The sequence below is a fragment of the Crassostrea angulata genome, chromosome 3, assembly GCF_025612915.1.
Source record: "Crassostrea angulata isolate pt1a10 chromosome 3, ASM2561291v2, whole genome shotgun sequence".
Classification (NCBI taxonomy): domain Eukaryota; kingdom Metazoa; phylum Mollusca; class Bivalvia; order Ostreida; family Ostreidae; genus Magallana; species Magallana angulata.
In genome coordinates, this window is record NC_069113.1 from 46,508,362 (window position 1) to 46,521,456 (window position 13,095).

At 34.6% G+C, this 13,095-nt stretch overlaps 2 protein-coding genes across 2 annotated transcripts; one reads left to right on the forward strand and one right to left on the reverse strand.

Annotated features, from left to right (window-relative positions):
• Positions 1-842: 842 nt before the first annotated feature.
• Positions 843-9,801, reverse strand: LOC128177920 (exocyst complex component 5-like). Its single transcript, XM_052844841.1, has 17 exons — positions 9,638-9,801; positions 8,172-8,414; positions 7,615-7,812; positions 7,452-7,519; positions 7,315-7,343; positions 7,059-7,168; positions 6,638-6,823; positions 5,737-5,813; positions 5,490-5,600; positions 5,233-5,328; positions 4,802-4,970; positions 4,568-4,676; positions 4,294-4,417; positions 3,866-4,061; positions 3,370-3,526; positions 2,220-2,380; positions 843-1,693 (listed from the first exon to the last, which is right to left on the reverse strand). Exons 1-17 carry the CDS (start codon positions 9,659-9,661, stop codon positions 1,607-1,609), a joined length of 2,145 nt encoding a protein of 714 aa, XP_052700801.1. The 5' UTR covers positions 9,662-9,801; the 3' UTR covers positions 843-1,606.
• LOC128177921 (kxDL motif-containing protein 1-like) lies at positions 9,802-11,408 on the forward strand. Its single transcript, XM_052844842.1, has 4 exons — positions 9,802-9,979; positions 10,199-10,351; positions 10,463-10,509; positions 10,916-11,408. The coding sequence occupies exons 1-4, from the start codon at positions 9,849-9,851 to the stop codon at positions 11,311-11,313; spliced, it is 729 nt and encodes a 242-aa protein (XP_052700802.1). The 5' UTR covers positions 9,802-9,848; the 3' UTR covers positions 11,314-11,408.
• Positions 11,409-13,095: the final 1,687 nt, after the last annotated feature.

The following is a 13,095-nucleotide window of genomic DNA, read 5'->3' on the forward strand; positions in this document are numbered from 1 at the left end:
GATTAGTGTAGATAGGGCCAGTAATGATTTAAATATGACCATCAGAGGGCATCTGCACCAAAAACCTGCCCCTGTAACCTATTCTAAAAATTTCAATCTCCTCCAGGAGCTGATGACTCGCATTCATCATCTGTCTCTATTGACATCTATATAGTATTCTCTTCTCTATTGTTATAAGAGTTTCGATTGCATACATACAGCTACAGATGACAAAACCGAATCATAATCGATCTAATCATGTAGCGAATATTTAACAATAAATGGCTCTAATTCTTAGGGGAATAAAGGTAGTGAGCATTATTCCATTTGCATTTAAAAATGAGTAGAGGTACGTAAATTGTCGTTATTGTCGGTCAGCACGTCATACAGAAGGAACAACCATTTCTTCAAAGTATTTTAATTTTACTACTACTACTATTTCTAATAACTTTTGATTTCAAAATTGCTAAAATTTCATAAAAAGATATCGATAAACGATGTCAACATTATCTTTTACAGGTATTTGAATTAAAGTTGATATCTAAATTGCTAAACTGTGTATATTTATGCATGAATATGTTTTAAAAAGCGCTAAATTGATGCTGTTTCAATAAACCTGTAGGACACCCAATCCCCTTCCCTCCCCAAAACTATATGAATTCAGTTGTTGTTGGGTTTTTTTTAATCAATAATGGCATTTTGGTTTCATTTTAGGCACTGATATCACAGTATTGAGCAATACGTAACCAAGGCCAATGTCCAAATTTCAACAGAGACAAAATACAATGTATATTGAAACAAGATTGCTAGAAGTACTCCTCCAATCATAATTTGGCTGGATTGCTATCAACAAAACTAATCAACATATTTTTTCAAGTTTTATTTCAGACCTTCAATTAACATGTATAGGTATATGGTAAGTACTATTCATAAATATTGCACATCAAAGCATATACAACAATAATCAAACATCTGTAAAGGTTTAGAAGCATCTCTCTCTCTCTCTCTCTCTCTCTCTCTCTCTCTCTCTCTCTCTCTCTCTCTCTCTCTCCACACAAAATATCCATTGTAGTATAAATCAAAAACAATTACAGTAGTAATGATGACTGTGCATAAAGATCATTTCAAATTGAATGTAAATACTTCTTTGTCATTTGGTGTAAAATCTTAGTTCAAGTGATAATGATTTCCCAAAAGAAATCTTAACTGCAATATGTTGAATTGCATTCGATTTCACAATGCGCTATAGGGTAAAAATTGACAGAATTTTGGAATTCTCTTATAAACTTATCTCTGCGGGAATTGTCTGTCAGATCAGTAGGGATATCTCCCTTAATAAATGATACTTGGGTGTATTTACTTTTCACTTCAACTGGTGTATAAAAATATTATAACATGAACAGTCCAACAATGAATTTTGATTCTGAATATTTTCTTAAAGTTGTACAAAGCTCTGAGAAAACAAATTAGAAATTCAAGCTACCAGTAAATCAAGATCAAAACATGCACATACAGCATCTACTGTACTCATGATAAAATCTTCATATATTTATTAATTTTTTAAAATATAATAGAAATTGTCTTTCTCAATGACTCAAAACATTCAAGGTTTTCTGTTATTTTTTCCTCATTTCAACATCATGGCTATCTTTGATGTTTTGTAATCTGTTCTCAGCTGAATAAAAGCCTGTAAAACGGACTTGTCTAATCCAGTCTGTAGAAAAAATGATTAATTATATATTAAGTAAAATCAGTAACATTAATGAAAGCTTTATCTCATCCATAAAGGTTATGTAATGACTTATTCCTATTACCAGATGTACATGTAAAGCAAAACTTAATACAGCACATGACCACTAAAAGGGAAACAATTCTTCCCAGACAAACACCAATAAAGGTAAGGAAACCTGATAACATTTTTTTTCTGGGATGGGAGGGGATGGAGGTTCAATGTTGATTTATTGTACAATGATATTTTTTCATTGTTTTTTTTATTTTGGTTGGGTAGGAATTCAAAAATTTTAAGATCCTAATGACAAGCAAATGACAAGATTTAAACAAGATGTACATTTTGGTAAGACAAATAAATATACATGTTGATTGAGGTTTCGCCAGATGCTCGTTAAGGGCTTCAAACATGGACCTATGCTTGACAGTGAGCAATAAATATAGTGTTTTAATTTACCATTAAACAAAAGTTGCAGCATACTTTACTGAATACAAATTACTAATAAACTTACCAATGTTTCCCCACTACACACTTCCTTGAGATTTTCAGGAACGACCACCAGAAGATTACACAGAGCGTGGAGTTTCTCAAACAGATCGGAAACAACTGGGATCTTGAATTCCTTCATACACTTTCTGTATTCATTGACATCGCAAATCACCAACATGGCACCTGTCATACAAACAAAGAGCAACTTAGTAAAATGATTATATTCTTTAACATGTGCAACTGCTTTTTATAATACATTTGTCAAGCATGTGGCTTTAAAAAGGTCATAGGCTTTGGTAACCCAAAAGTTGCTGGTTCAAATCCTACCAGGGGCAACTGATACTGTGCGTTGCTTCCATAGACGTTGCACTTTATCTGCATTTTTATAAGTGCATCCAGATTGTAATTGAACAAATATGATTTCTTTCGTTTGAGGGACGAATTAGACAGAAATCAATTTTCTACTTGGTATAATAATGAATCAGTTATCCAGAAATATAAGGTTTTCATTCGAATATCTGTTTGTGTCACCTGGTTCTTAAGAAACGGTTTATTAGCAAGGCTATATAAAGAATTGCTTAGGTGTTAAATACCAGTTTAGGACGACATGTATAGCGGAAAGTTTAAATTTTCAGATTTTTTTATTAAAATAAATAAATCATGTGATTCAACTTTATGCCATAATTATGTATGTGTACATTTAATATGCCAAATATTAAATAGCTGCAGCGTGTCGTTGCTAATTCCACACAATGTGTTGTTATTTACTAGTATCATAGTATTCAGCTTTCATTTGGAAAGTAATGAATGGATTTAAAGGAGAAACATAGTTTGGATACTAATCAAGGGGGGTTAATGACTTTCAGGTACACCTGGTATGAGTGAATGTCCTATGAACCATTTGAATTGGAAATGATTTTACTTTACTTAATCAAAATATGCCCTAAATTAGTATCTTCTGTATCATTTTATCAAAATGAGCTATTGTAACATTAAAAACATTTTTGATAAAATGTTTCAGAATATGCTATTTCGGGACATTTCAAATTCTCTGTTGATATTGAAAAAATGTACAAAACAGCAAATTATTCTATTGTCAGTACATGAATTCTATGCTTTGATTAATTCTGAAGTTTGTGAAGAAGAGAAAAATTAAATAAAAAATTACCTACCAAGTGAATTATACTGAAATTGCTGTAGATGTTCAAAGAGCACTCTATGCAGCCTGACCCCTAGCTCTGACAGGACAACATCTATGTTCTTCCCGTCCAGGCTGTCACGGATGTTCTTGTGTATTCCATAGATAAACTTGACCACTTTTGAACAAGCCTACAATGAGAGACAATCAGTTGAAAGAATAACTCATAAAATATTATAACTTATATCATTAGGGAAGTGTTCGTAAATGTCTGTATATCAATATCATCAAAACTAAATGTACTGCACTCCTTATCATTTCTTACAAAACTTTGTTCCAAGAGTAATAGTTAAATACAGTCATAGCAAAGTTATTTTGATTCATTAAAAGCTTAGTTCATCATTTCAGATAAGCTTATACATGCATTACAATTTCAAGGTCTAGGGAATAAAGCTGACTTATCTGTAAGCACAACTTTATCATAAGTGTGTCTGCTGTAACCTTGTTTTACTGTATTTTAAACTACTTACTGGTGACACCATAGCCAGCATGGCACTATCATCATCTGGTTTAAAGTCTGTTTTCTTCTGCTCCGCAGCTAAAAGAAACTTAACATAGCCTGTAATGGCGGTCAACGTCCGATCCAGTCCATTGTCAATCTTACTCTCCAGCTGGTCTCGTAAATCTCGCTTCTTTTGCAGGCATTCACTGTGTCTGGGTGAGGATCTACATGAATAAAATAGCAAAGTTCCAGCATAAAACAATAACCAATGTAACAATATATAAACAAAGTCATGTTAATATGTATATCTACAATTATAATAAAAATCCAACAAATATGAAATATGTGGCCTGTGAAATAAAACTGTCCAAGCAAAAAAAGGTATGTGCTTATAATTATTTATTGAAGTACCTAGTTATAGGTACCATTAACTTATATAAGTGCAGATGTACTCACATGACAAGAGGGACCAGAGAGTCCATGAACTGTTTCTCAAACAGGTGAAACAGGGTATTGGCCTGGCCGACCACATCAAAGAAGTACACCTGAGGGGGAGTCCTAGGGTCAGGTAGAGGAATAGCTGGGGGATAAAAATTGGAATCTTTAACATGAAATCATTAAACCTAAAGTTAACTGCATTTCAGACTATCGTATCTGCACCATTTACTATGAAATAAGAACAACAGACTCTTTGCGATAAACCTGTGATTGTTCTGATAAGTAGGCCTACCTTGTAATCCTAATTCAACTGCATAATCAATGTGTTCAACAACCAAATACTGGATCAAGACGTCCAACACCTGCACAGCATTGCTAGGCATGTCTGAACTACTGGACAGCTGTAACAAATGTTGATCAATCAGTATTACAACAACAATCACATTCAGCTTATAAACAACTCGTATTATCATTTACTTTCATTGTCAATCCATAAAACAAAAGCTAAGTATCTGTGTAGACTGACCACATGGCAGCGCTTGAATGCATTCTTGGCCTCCTGTAGAAGGCTTATGGTCACTTCCTGGGATAGAAATGTCTCTCCACCGTAATTCTCTACCGCTGGACCGATGTTTACGTTAGCTTTTGTAAGGGTGCCAATCTTTGCCTGAAGGTCTCTCTTAAAATCCACCAAGCTGTCAATAATATGTAAACATATCAATCATTACAGTGAAACATGCTTATAACAAAGTCACAGGAATTCATTATATCCGTAAAGTTTACAACATGTAATAAATTCACAGGGAATGAAAATCACTTCGCTGTAAGTCTCATTTCATTATAAGCGTGTCCGCTATAACCGTGTTTTACTGTAAATCAAAATAAAGAAGATATATACCGCTCAGTATCTAAGAAACGTCTTCCTAATACTGTTAAAATTCAAAATTTGTAACTTACCCCCCAGACTGAATCTGTTTTTTAATATGATTATTGTCCTCATAGTATCTCTGTAAATGAGCTGAACACCTCTCCTTCAGATATTTTGTTTCAGACCTGGAAAGAAATCATCACAAATTAAAATTCGCTTTGCAGATTACATAACAAGTAAAAGATTAAAAAACAATTAAAATATAGAAGATTATTACTTCAATAATTCTTCTGATTTTTGCATTTGACAAAACTTATCCTTCATTTCAAAGTGATTTAAAACTTACCCAATATAAGCTTCCAGATGTTTTGCAAAGATTTGTTTGGTTAGTTTGGTGAGAAATAGACTGTCACTGCCCATCTTAAAATGTGACAATTCTTCAGACAACTTCACTGTCCTATTTAAACAAATATATCATAATGTAGTGTCAGATCAATCATGTTCTGAAAAATTTGGTGAATTATTTCAAGGCTTTAAATGTTTGAAGAGCTTGGCACTTTAATTGTACATGTATATACATAGCAAAACTTTACCTGGTATACAACTTGTAAAGTTGTACAAGATATTCTTCTGGGTCCTCTAAATGATCCAGTCGGGAAGAAATGTGACTCTAAACAACAAAGCAAATCAAAATACATCTACATGCAAACATCGCCTTGACTTCGTTGTTCTAGATTAACTGTAGTAAATATGTGGTCAATATCAGCAATTGCACAAAGGATTTAAAAATACACAATAAGACTGTTTGATATGATAAATTTGACATTTAATGTCCCTTCTGGGAGGATGCAGTGAAAGGGTGGGGGGGGATTGGAAGGGGTTGCGCTATCAGATGAAGAACAGAAATCATATCAAAGTACTGAAGTACTGAAAGCCGGGCTCTTTTGGTGTGTCTTTATGCATATTGTGTAGTAAAGACTGAATCTCTCTCTCTCTCTCTCTCTCTCTCTCTCTCTCTCTCTCTCTCATGCTTTTAATGTCGGCAAAGCATCAGAGAGCGACCAAATTTTGTAAGCGGCTATAAACAAAAAATAAGTCTGTCTAGTAGAAGTTAAAAAGTTCAACAGTTGCTGCCTTGAATTTTGCAACAAGCATTATATATTCAATCCCCGTTTCTTCATCGTGCAGCAAAGTAGTTCATGGAAATTCATGCGCATTGTATGTGTCCAAAATGCATAGTTATGTTTTAAAAACACGTTATTAATAAGAAAACTAAAAAAGATAGACAATTCATTCGAAATTTAAAAAAGAAACAAAATGACAACACTTTTGACAAAACGTGGCTCGTTGTGTAACTATTTGGTATAGCGGAAGCTTTACATTAACGCTGTTTGGTTTTTTGTTTATTTGTGCTATTTATAGTAACATTGGCGATTGGCCTGCCTATAGCCAGGACTCTGCTTTCAGCAGAGCCCGGCTAAAAATGGAATCTACCTGAAGTTTGCCATGGAATATGTTCTGTACGAGTTTGGCCATCACTGTGTCTGGGTTACTGAACACCTCAGCGATCACCTCACTGGACCGTGTACACAGGGGGAGGACATCATCAAACGGATCCGGCCTCAGGTATGCCCCAAGCTGAGACTCAGTGATGAAGGTCTCTATGCACTGTCCATAACCCTGTAATATTAGAAAAACCAGGAATCAATAATTGTAAAGGGAATTAATATTCTGTCAATCACAGAATACTTTCTACCTTTTTTACCTTGTTAGATGAGATAACATTAATATTTGTATTGTCTTTTGAGATAACATTTGTATTGTCTTTTGAGATAACATTTGTATTAACAGAGAAAAATAGTTTATCCACTTGTGTCTTATTTTTGCAAGTAAAGAATCTGAATTTTTAACAAACCTTGAAGTTGGATAGCACAGCAGCTACTTTTTTCATTTTTCTTTTATCTCCATCAGAATGGGCATTTTTGAATTCTGTGATCAGTTCTGACTCCACATAGTTGTATTTGTCTGTGAAGAAAACTTTACTTTAAATACCTTTAATACATGTATCAGACAAAATGATCATTTGTATCATATATTTATATCAACTTCATAAGTAAAAAATATGTTTATTACATAATTTTAAATAAATATGCAATATTATTGATTCTCACCCCATATCTTTTTACGAGCTCTGTCAAATCTGTAAATATAAAGCCAAAATGTTTATATTATATTGCATATAAAATATGCATCTAAAACCAGATAAATGTTGAAAAATCACATGTAAATTTGTCCTAAAAAAACTTACTTATCATTAGCAGGTAGTTCCAGTGCAATTTGGTATAATTTCTGAATGATATCAGCGGCCAGTTGCAACTAAAGGAATTAATATCATATTTTAACATTAGCCAGTTTCTGAGCAGCTTTTGAAACAGAATTGATGCATAAGATTAAAAAAAAACAAAATTTACCTGAAAAGGATCAGTAAAAACAGCTGACTTGGGAGGTTCATCTGACATGAACTCATCTAAGTAGTTCATGAGTCTTTGAGCCTCGACAGCTCGAGCTCTCGGGGTGTTCACTCCTTCAAGTTGGTCTCCTAAGTGAACAACTTTGGTTGCCACTAAGTTTATTCTTTCATCAAGAGATTGAAAGTGGGAATATGATGACTAAAGAGTAAGACAGGACATTTTAATCATGCTGACAGTAAGTACATGTAAAATGGAAAAAAATCATGCAAACTGTGAAACATGATGCAGTTGAGCAAAACTATATGAACCAAATGTCCCTTTATATATTCAGACTTTTTTGGTTTTTTTACTGTTAACTAAGATATCTGAATATGTTTCAATACAACTCACTATTTACACTCAACCTAAAGACAATCACAATAAATTTGAGGTATATACCCTCTATTCTTATTCAGTAACAAACAAGGGTGTTATCAAATCCCATAAAACTCTGTTGCAAGGGAATGACAAGACTTGATAAGTAGAGTTTTAATTACATTCATTATCATAATCCTTACCTGATTTTTTCTTTGTAGGTCAGCCACTCTTTGCCAGTGCTTCTTTTCTTCATCTTTACAAGACTGCTCCAACTTTTCAATATTCCTCTCTATCTGCTTATTTTTCTCCTCTAGATTTTTTATAACATCTTCAAATGCTGAATGCAAAGACCAGGGGTCAAAATTTTCATAGCTATTTTTGGATTTTTTTCCAATGACTTTCCATGCCAATCTTTCGACAAATTCATGCGCATTGAATGGTTCCTGGAATCGAAAGCAACAGGATTTATTTTTTTTGTTTAAAATGTGACGGTCAGACCGGTTCGAATACCGGCGCCACATAGCTCAGTTGGTAGAGCACCTGACTAGAGATTCAGGGGGACTGGGTTCGAAACCCGGTCTGGTCCGTCATTATTTCTCCCATCCCGTTACATTTGGTGCCGTGACTAACCCCTGGAACTGACAGGTGAACTCCTGCCAGGGGAAGAGTCTGGGGGTGATCTTCAGGGACGAAGATCATTTAAGGGGGGAGGAATGTGACGGTCAGACCGGTTCGAATACCGGCGCCAGATAGCTCAGTTGGTAGAGCACCGGACTAGAGATTCAGGGGGCCCGGGTTCGAAACCCGGTCTGGTCCGTCATTATTTCTCCCATCCCGTTACATTTGGTGCCGTGACCAACCCCTGGAACTGACAGGTTAACTCCTGCCAGGGGAAGAGTCTGGGGTGATCTTCGAGGGCGAAGATCATTTAAGGGGGGAGGAATGTGACGGTCAGACCGGTTCGAATACCGGCGCCAGATAGCTCAGTTGGTAGAGCACCTGACTAGAGATTCAGGGGGACCGGGTTCGAAACCCGGTCTGGTCCGTCATTATTTCTCCCATCCCGTTACAAAAATAACTCATTAATAAATATATGCTTTTAAATAATAACTGAGAGCTAGTGGTTTGAAAAAAAAATAGCTGGTATAAAAAAACAAGACTATGTACAAACCTACCATGTCAGAAAAAAACCTTGTTTACTTGTATTTAAGGAAAGTTTTAAAGCAATTTGAATTTTCACCAACCATGGAGATTTTAAACATAACTGTTAGCTATCCTGTAAAAGTCATGAAAGTAGAGTCTGGGCTGGGGAAGTATGTATTTTATAAAACAGTCTAAAACTGTTTCAACCCAAGTTACATGAGTATAACTTAATTAGGCCCAGCTCTTTACTGACTTTAATAAGAAAGAAATATCAAAAATATGTAATTTTTGATAGATTTGGGGACTGTATTTGAGAATTAAAAAAAAACCACACGCTCTTTGATAACAAGCCCATGTTATTGTCCAAAATGTGAGAATTTTCAACAGCCAAGCAATTTCTTAAACAAAAAATTCGCTCTCTTTAAAACTACGGGATATTATGTCTAAAGTTGAAACATAGCAAGGGTAGGCGTGTCTGAGGAAATTCAAACTGAATAAATCATAATTCCACATAAACTCTAACCTGTTCTAATTCTTCGAATGACATGGTTATTTGGAGTAGGTAGATTAGCACATCATTTAGGATTACAGATGCAGATCAGTTCGCTATCTTTAACAAATCAAGACATTTCTGAATTTTTAGTCAGAAAAAATGGGAAGTCGTCTGTAATAAGGGAGATAAGCAATATCGATGTCATGAATGCCGATCCCGATTAATTTACATTCGCACAAAAATGTCAACAACGACGGAAGAAAATGATGATGATGAGATAACGATAGAACCATCAAGGGCCTTCACCGAGGCACTTGTTGAACAGGTTAATAAGGAAGATGTTCAAGCCATGGTGGAACTACAGAAAGATATGTAAGTAACATGATTGGGGGCGTGGAGGAAATAAAAAAGAAAAATTCGAATTTCCTCTACTTTTTTTCGCATTATCCACCATTCACAAATGACCATCTAAAGGGTTGAAAATATTGTAGTAAATGCTTAAAGACCACTAAACATGAACATTTTTTGCGAATTGACTCTTTACAATACAGGAAATAATTTAAGATTATTTTTCTTCTTCATATCTTTCAGGTTGTCTAGGTATGAAAAAACCAATGAAATGTTGATAAATTTTAACATGCTTTCATCTGCTCGATGTGAAGCTACAACACAGGAATTTCGACAACATACTATTGTTCTTGGACAAATGAAAGCAGACTTGGATATTGTGTTCAGGAGAATAAGGTACAATGTACAGAGAGAGAGAGAGAGAGAGAGAGAGAGAGAGAGAGAGAGAGAGAGAGAGAGAGAACACAACATGCACAAATTACTGTATATTTTAATTTAATTTTGTAGGTCTTTAAAACAAAGACTCGGGACTTTGTATCCAGAGGCTTTTGCAGGTAAAGGTATTTTTGCATCAGCTATTACATGTAATTCAAAATTATTCAGTGATGAATTGGTTTGCACCAACGTATTTTCATGAAAGAGCCTATAAAGATTAACATAAACTTAACATATTCAAGTAGTATTAAAGGTTTGATTTGCATGAGAAATATTTGCTGGCGGATTTTTTTTTAAACATGAATAAACGTTTATTTATAATGTATTTCATTGAATAAGTTTTTTTGGTTTTTTTTTTAAATATAATTCCAACCATGGCATGCTCTTATCCAAGATTAACTGATTCACTGCCTGGCTACTGACTAAAGTGCTTATTCATGTAATTGTTGTCAACAAAAAGCCATGGACTAGATTATGAAGGTGCAAGCAAATTAGGTACTAATTAACATCATGATTTCTTGCCAGCATGTAGTGATGTTTACAACATCTTGGAGAATAGTGAAGAGGAGAAGGAAGAGGAGAAGGAAGAAGAGGCAAAGAAGGTGAAGAGCCCTGTAAAGATCAGTGTTACAGACACGACAATGAGTGAGCAGCGCACCCATGAGACCAATCATGGTGTAGAAGACTCTGATGTGAAAATTGTACAAAATGACCAAGCAGTGTTAAGTGATGAATTCATGGGTAGCTGTGCTGTGAAACAGGGTGATCATGTACATAATGATTGTGGTGCAAAATCCAGTGAAGTCTCATCATCCAGTGAAAGTTTTACCTCACCAAACATAATCAATGATGTAAAAAATCACAACACAGAGGCATCGAGTATTGGGCCAAATAACATTGCCGAAAAAGAGCAAACAATATGACACAATAATTTTTAGCTTTGTAGTATTACATGTGACTAGCTTTTTTGTTATAATTTTAGGAAAGTCTGTTAAAATAAAATTATTCGCTTACTATGTATGATTACTTTCCTTTGTAGTACTGTATCTCTTTCTCTAAACATTAGGAGATAGCAAGAAGTAGGAACAGGACTCCTGTGATTTTGTAAGGCATACCACTGCAGAATAATACCCAAATGAATACTAGTAACTCAGCCAGAAGTATGGGGTATCCCACTCACATAAGTCATCTCAGTTTAATGAATTATACTCAGTTTTTGAAGCAAAAATTTGTTGGATAGATGTGTAAGTGAGGTAGGAGAATGTTAGGATAGGATGTAAGCAACCCCTTGATATACAAAATGCATGATACAAGGATGCAGTCAAGAGATGGATCCAGGACTTTGCATTTGAATAATTCATGAATGCGAAGAATGAATCCCACAAATTATTTTTATTATAAACCATGTGAAATTGCTGTCGAAAAATGTTCATCTGCAGACTTATCGCAATTTTATTTTGCTTCATGCAGTTCCATATAAAATTTTGCTTCATGCAGTTCCATATAAAATACAAATTATTTTCCTTCAATTTTACCTATTGCAAAAACTATATTTTCTCTGATTTTGTAACACAAGACAATCACTGAATAGGAGTTTCATATCTACGAACCAATAATGTAAACATTTTATCAGTAAGAAAGCAGATTATAAAGCTTTTTTCGTAGCTTAATTATTTTTTTCACAATTAAACCCGTTACTATATAAAACAAAACTTTTGCAAATAGACGCGTAAGTTTTGCAAATAAAACGCGCAACTTGTAAAACTTTTCCGATATAACGTAAAACTTTCGCGAATGAACGCGTTACTTTCGCGAATAAATATTTTATGTATGCGTGCTTTTTTCGACTTGAGACATATATAAGAGGTTGTTAGAGATAAGAAATGAACAACAACAACAAAAAAAAGGGAAAAAAGGAATGAAAGGTGGAGTAGTGCACGGTCCTGTCCACAATTACATGTGAGCAAGACGATAAATATGTGGAATAGTTCCTCAGATACTTAATGTTTATCTTAAAGTTTATACTTTCTTAATGTATTATACAGAATAAAGCGGTCGTATATAGTTTTTACAATGCGAAATATGTGTGTGCTTCACGTGAAGACAGTCTTGTTCAGATGTTGGGTATGGGATGAGTTTTTTTTATTCTTATTGCAGCGTAATTTCCAGTGAAAATACGGACTAAATCCACAGTATGACGGGCTGTATGACCAGTTGTGATTGACGCGATTTTGATCCAGGAAGGGGGGATCCAGACCCCCCCCCCTTCCAATGAAAATTCAACCTTTTTAAATCTACGTATTAAGATTACCAAAAACAGGCATCAGACCCTCTTGGTAAACCGAATTATTTCTTGGGGCCCCTTCTGAAAGATGTTCTGGATCCGTTTATGCTTATACGGTATATTTCTGAAAATTGATTCTCGATATACCCTATTTTTTTATAGGGATGATGAGACTTTTTTTTGCGGGGGGGGGGGGGGTATAATCTATTTTGCCCGAGTTTGGAGGAAGATGATAATTTTGCACGTACTTATTCGACCTACATTGTTATCGTAAATACCCAAAAATAATCCATCAGAGAAATTTTGTTTTAGAATTGTTTACTTGTAGTAGTCAATGTAACCACAAAAGTCGATAAAATTGATAAACTACGAGCAAAATAAACCGAAACCTACTCAATGTATTATGCAACATTTGCCATCT

What these genes read in the sequence shown, in the direction of transcription:
- LOC128177921 (XM_052844842.1), top strand. Translation starts at nt 9,849, where the DNA reads ATGTCAACAACGACGGAAGAAAATGATGATGATGAGATAACGATAGAA. An exon ending in GTGGAACTACAGAAAGATAT is followed by an intron (nt 9,980 to 10,198) that starts GTAAGTAACATG and finishes CATATCTTTCAG; the next exon opens with GTTGTCTAGGTATGAAAAAA. An exon ending in GTATCCAGAGGCTTTTGCAG is followed by an intron (nt 10,510 to 10,915) that starts GTAAAGGTATTT and finishes ATTTCTTGCCAG; the next exon opens with CATGTAGTGATGTTTACAAC.
- LOC128177920 (XM_052844841.1), bottom strand. Translation starts at nt 9,661, where the DNA reads ATGTCATTCGAAGAATTAGAACAG. An exon ending in AGCTCGTAAAAAGATATGGG is followed by an intron (nt 7,169 to 7,314) that starts GTGAGAATCAAT and finishes TTTTCTTCACAG; the next exon opens with ACAAATACAACTATGTGGAG. An exon ending in CATTCAAGCGCTGCCATGTG is followed by an intron (nt 4,677 to 4,801) that starts GTCAGTCTACAC and finishes CATTTGTTACAG; the next exon opens with CTGTCCAGTAGTTCAGACAT.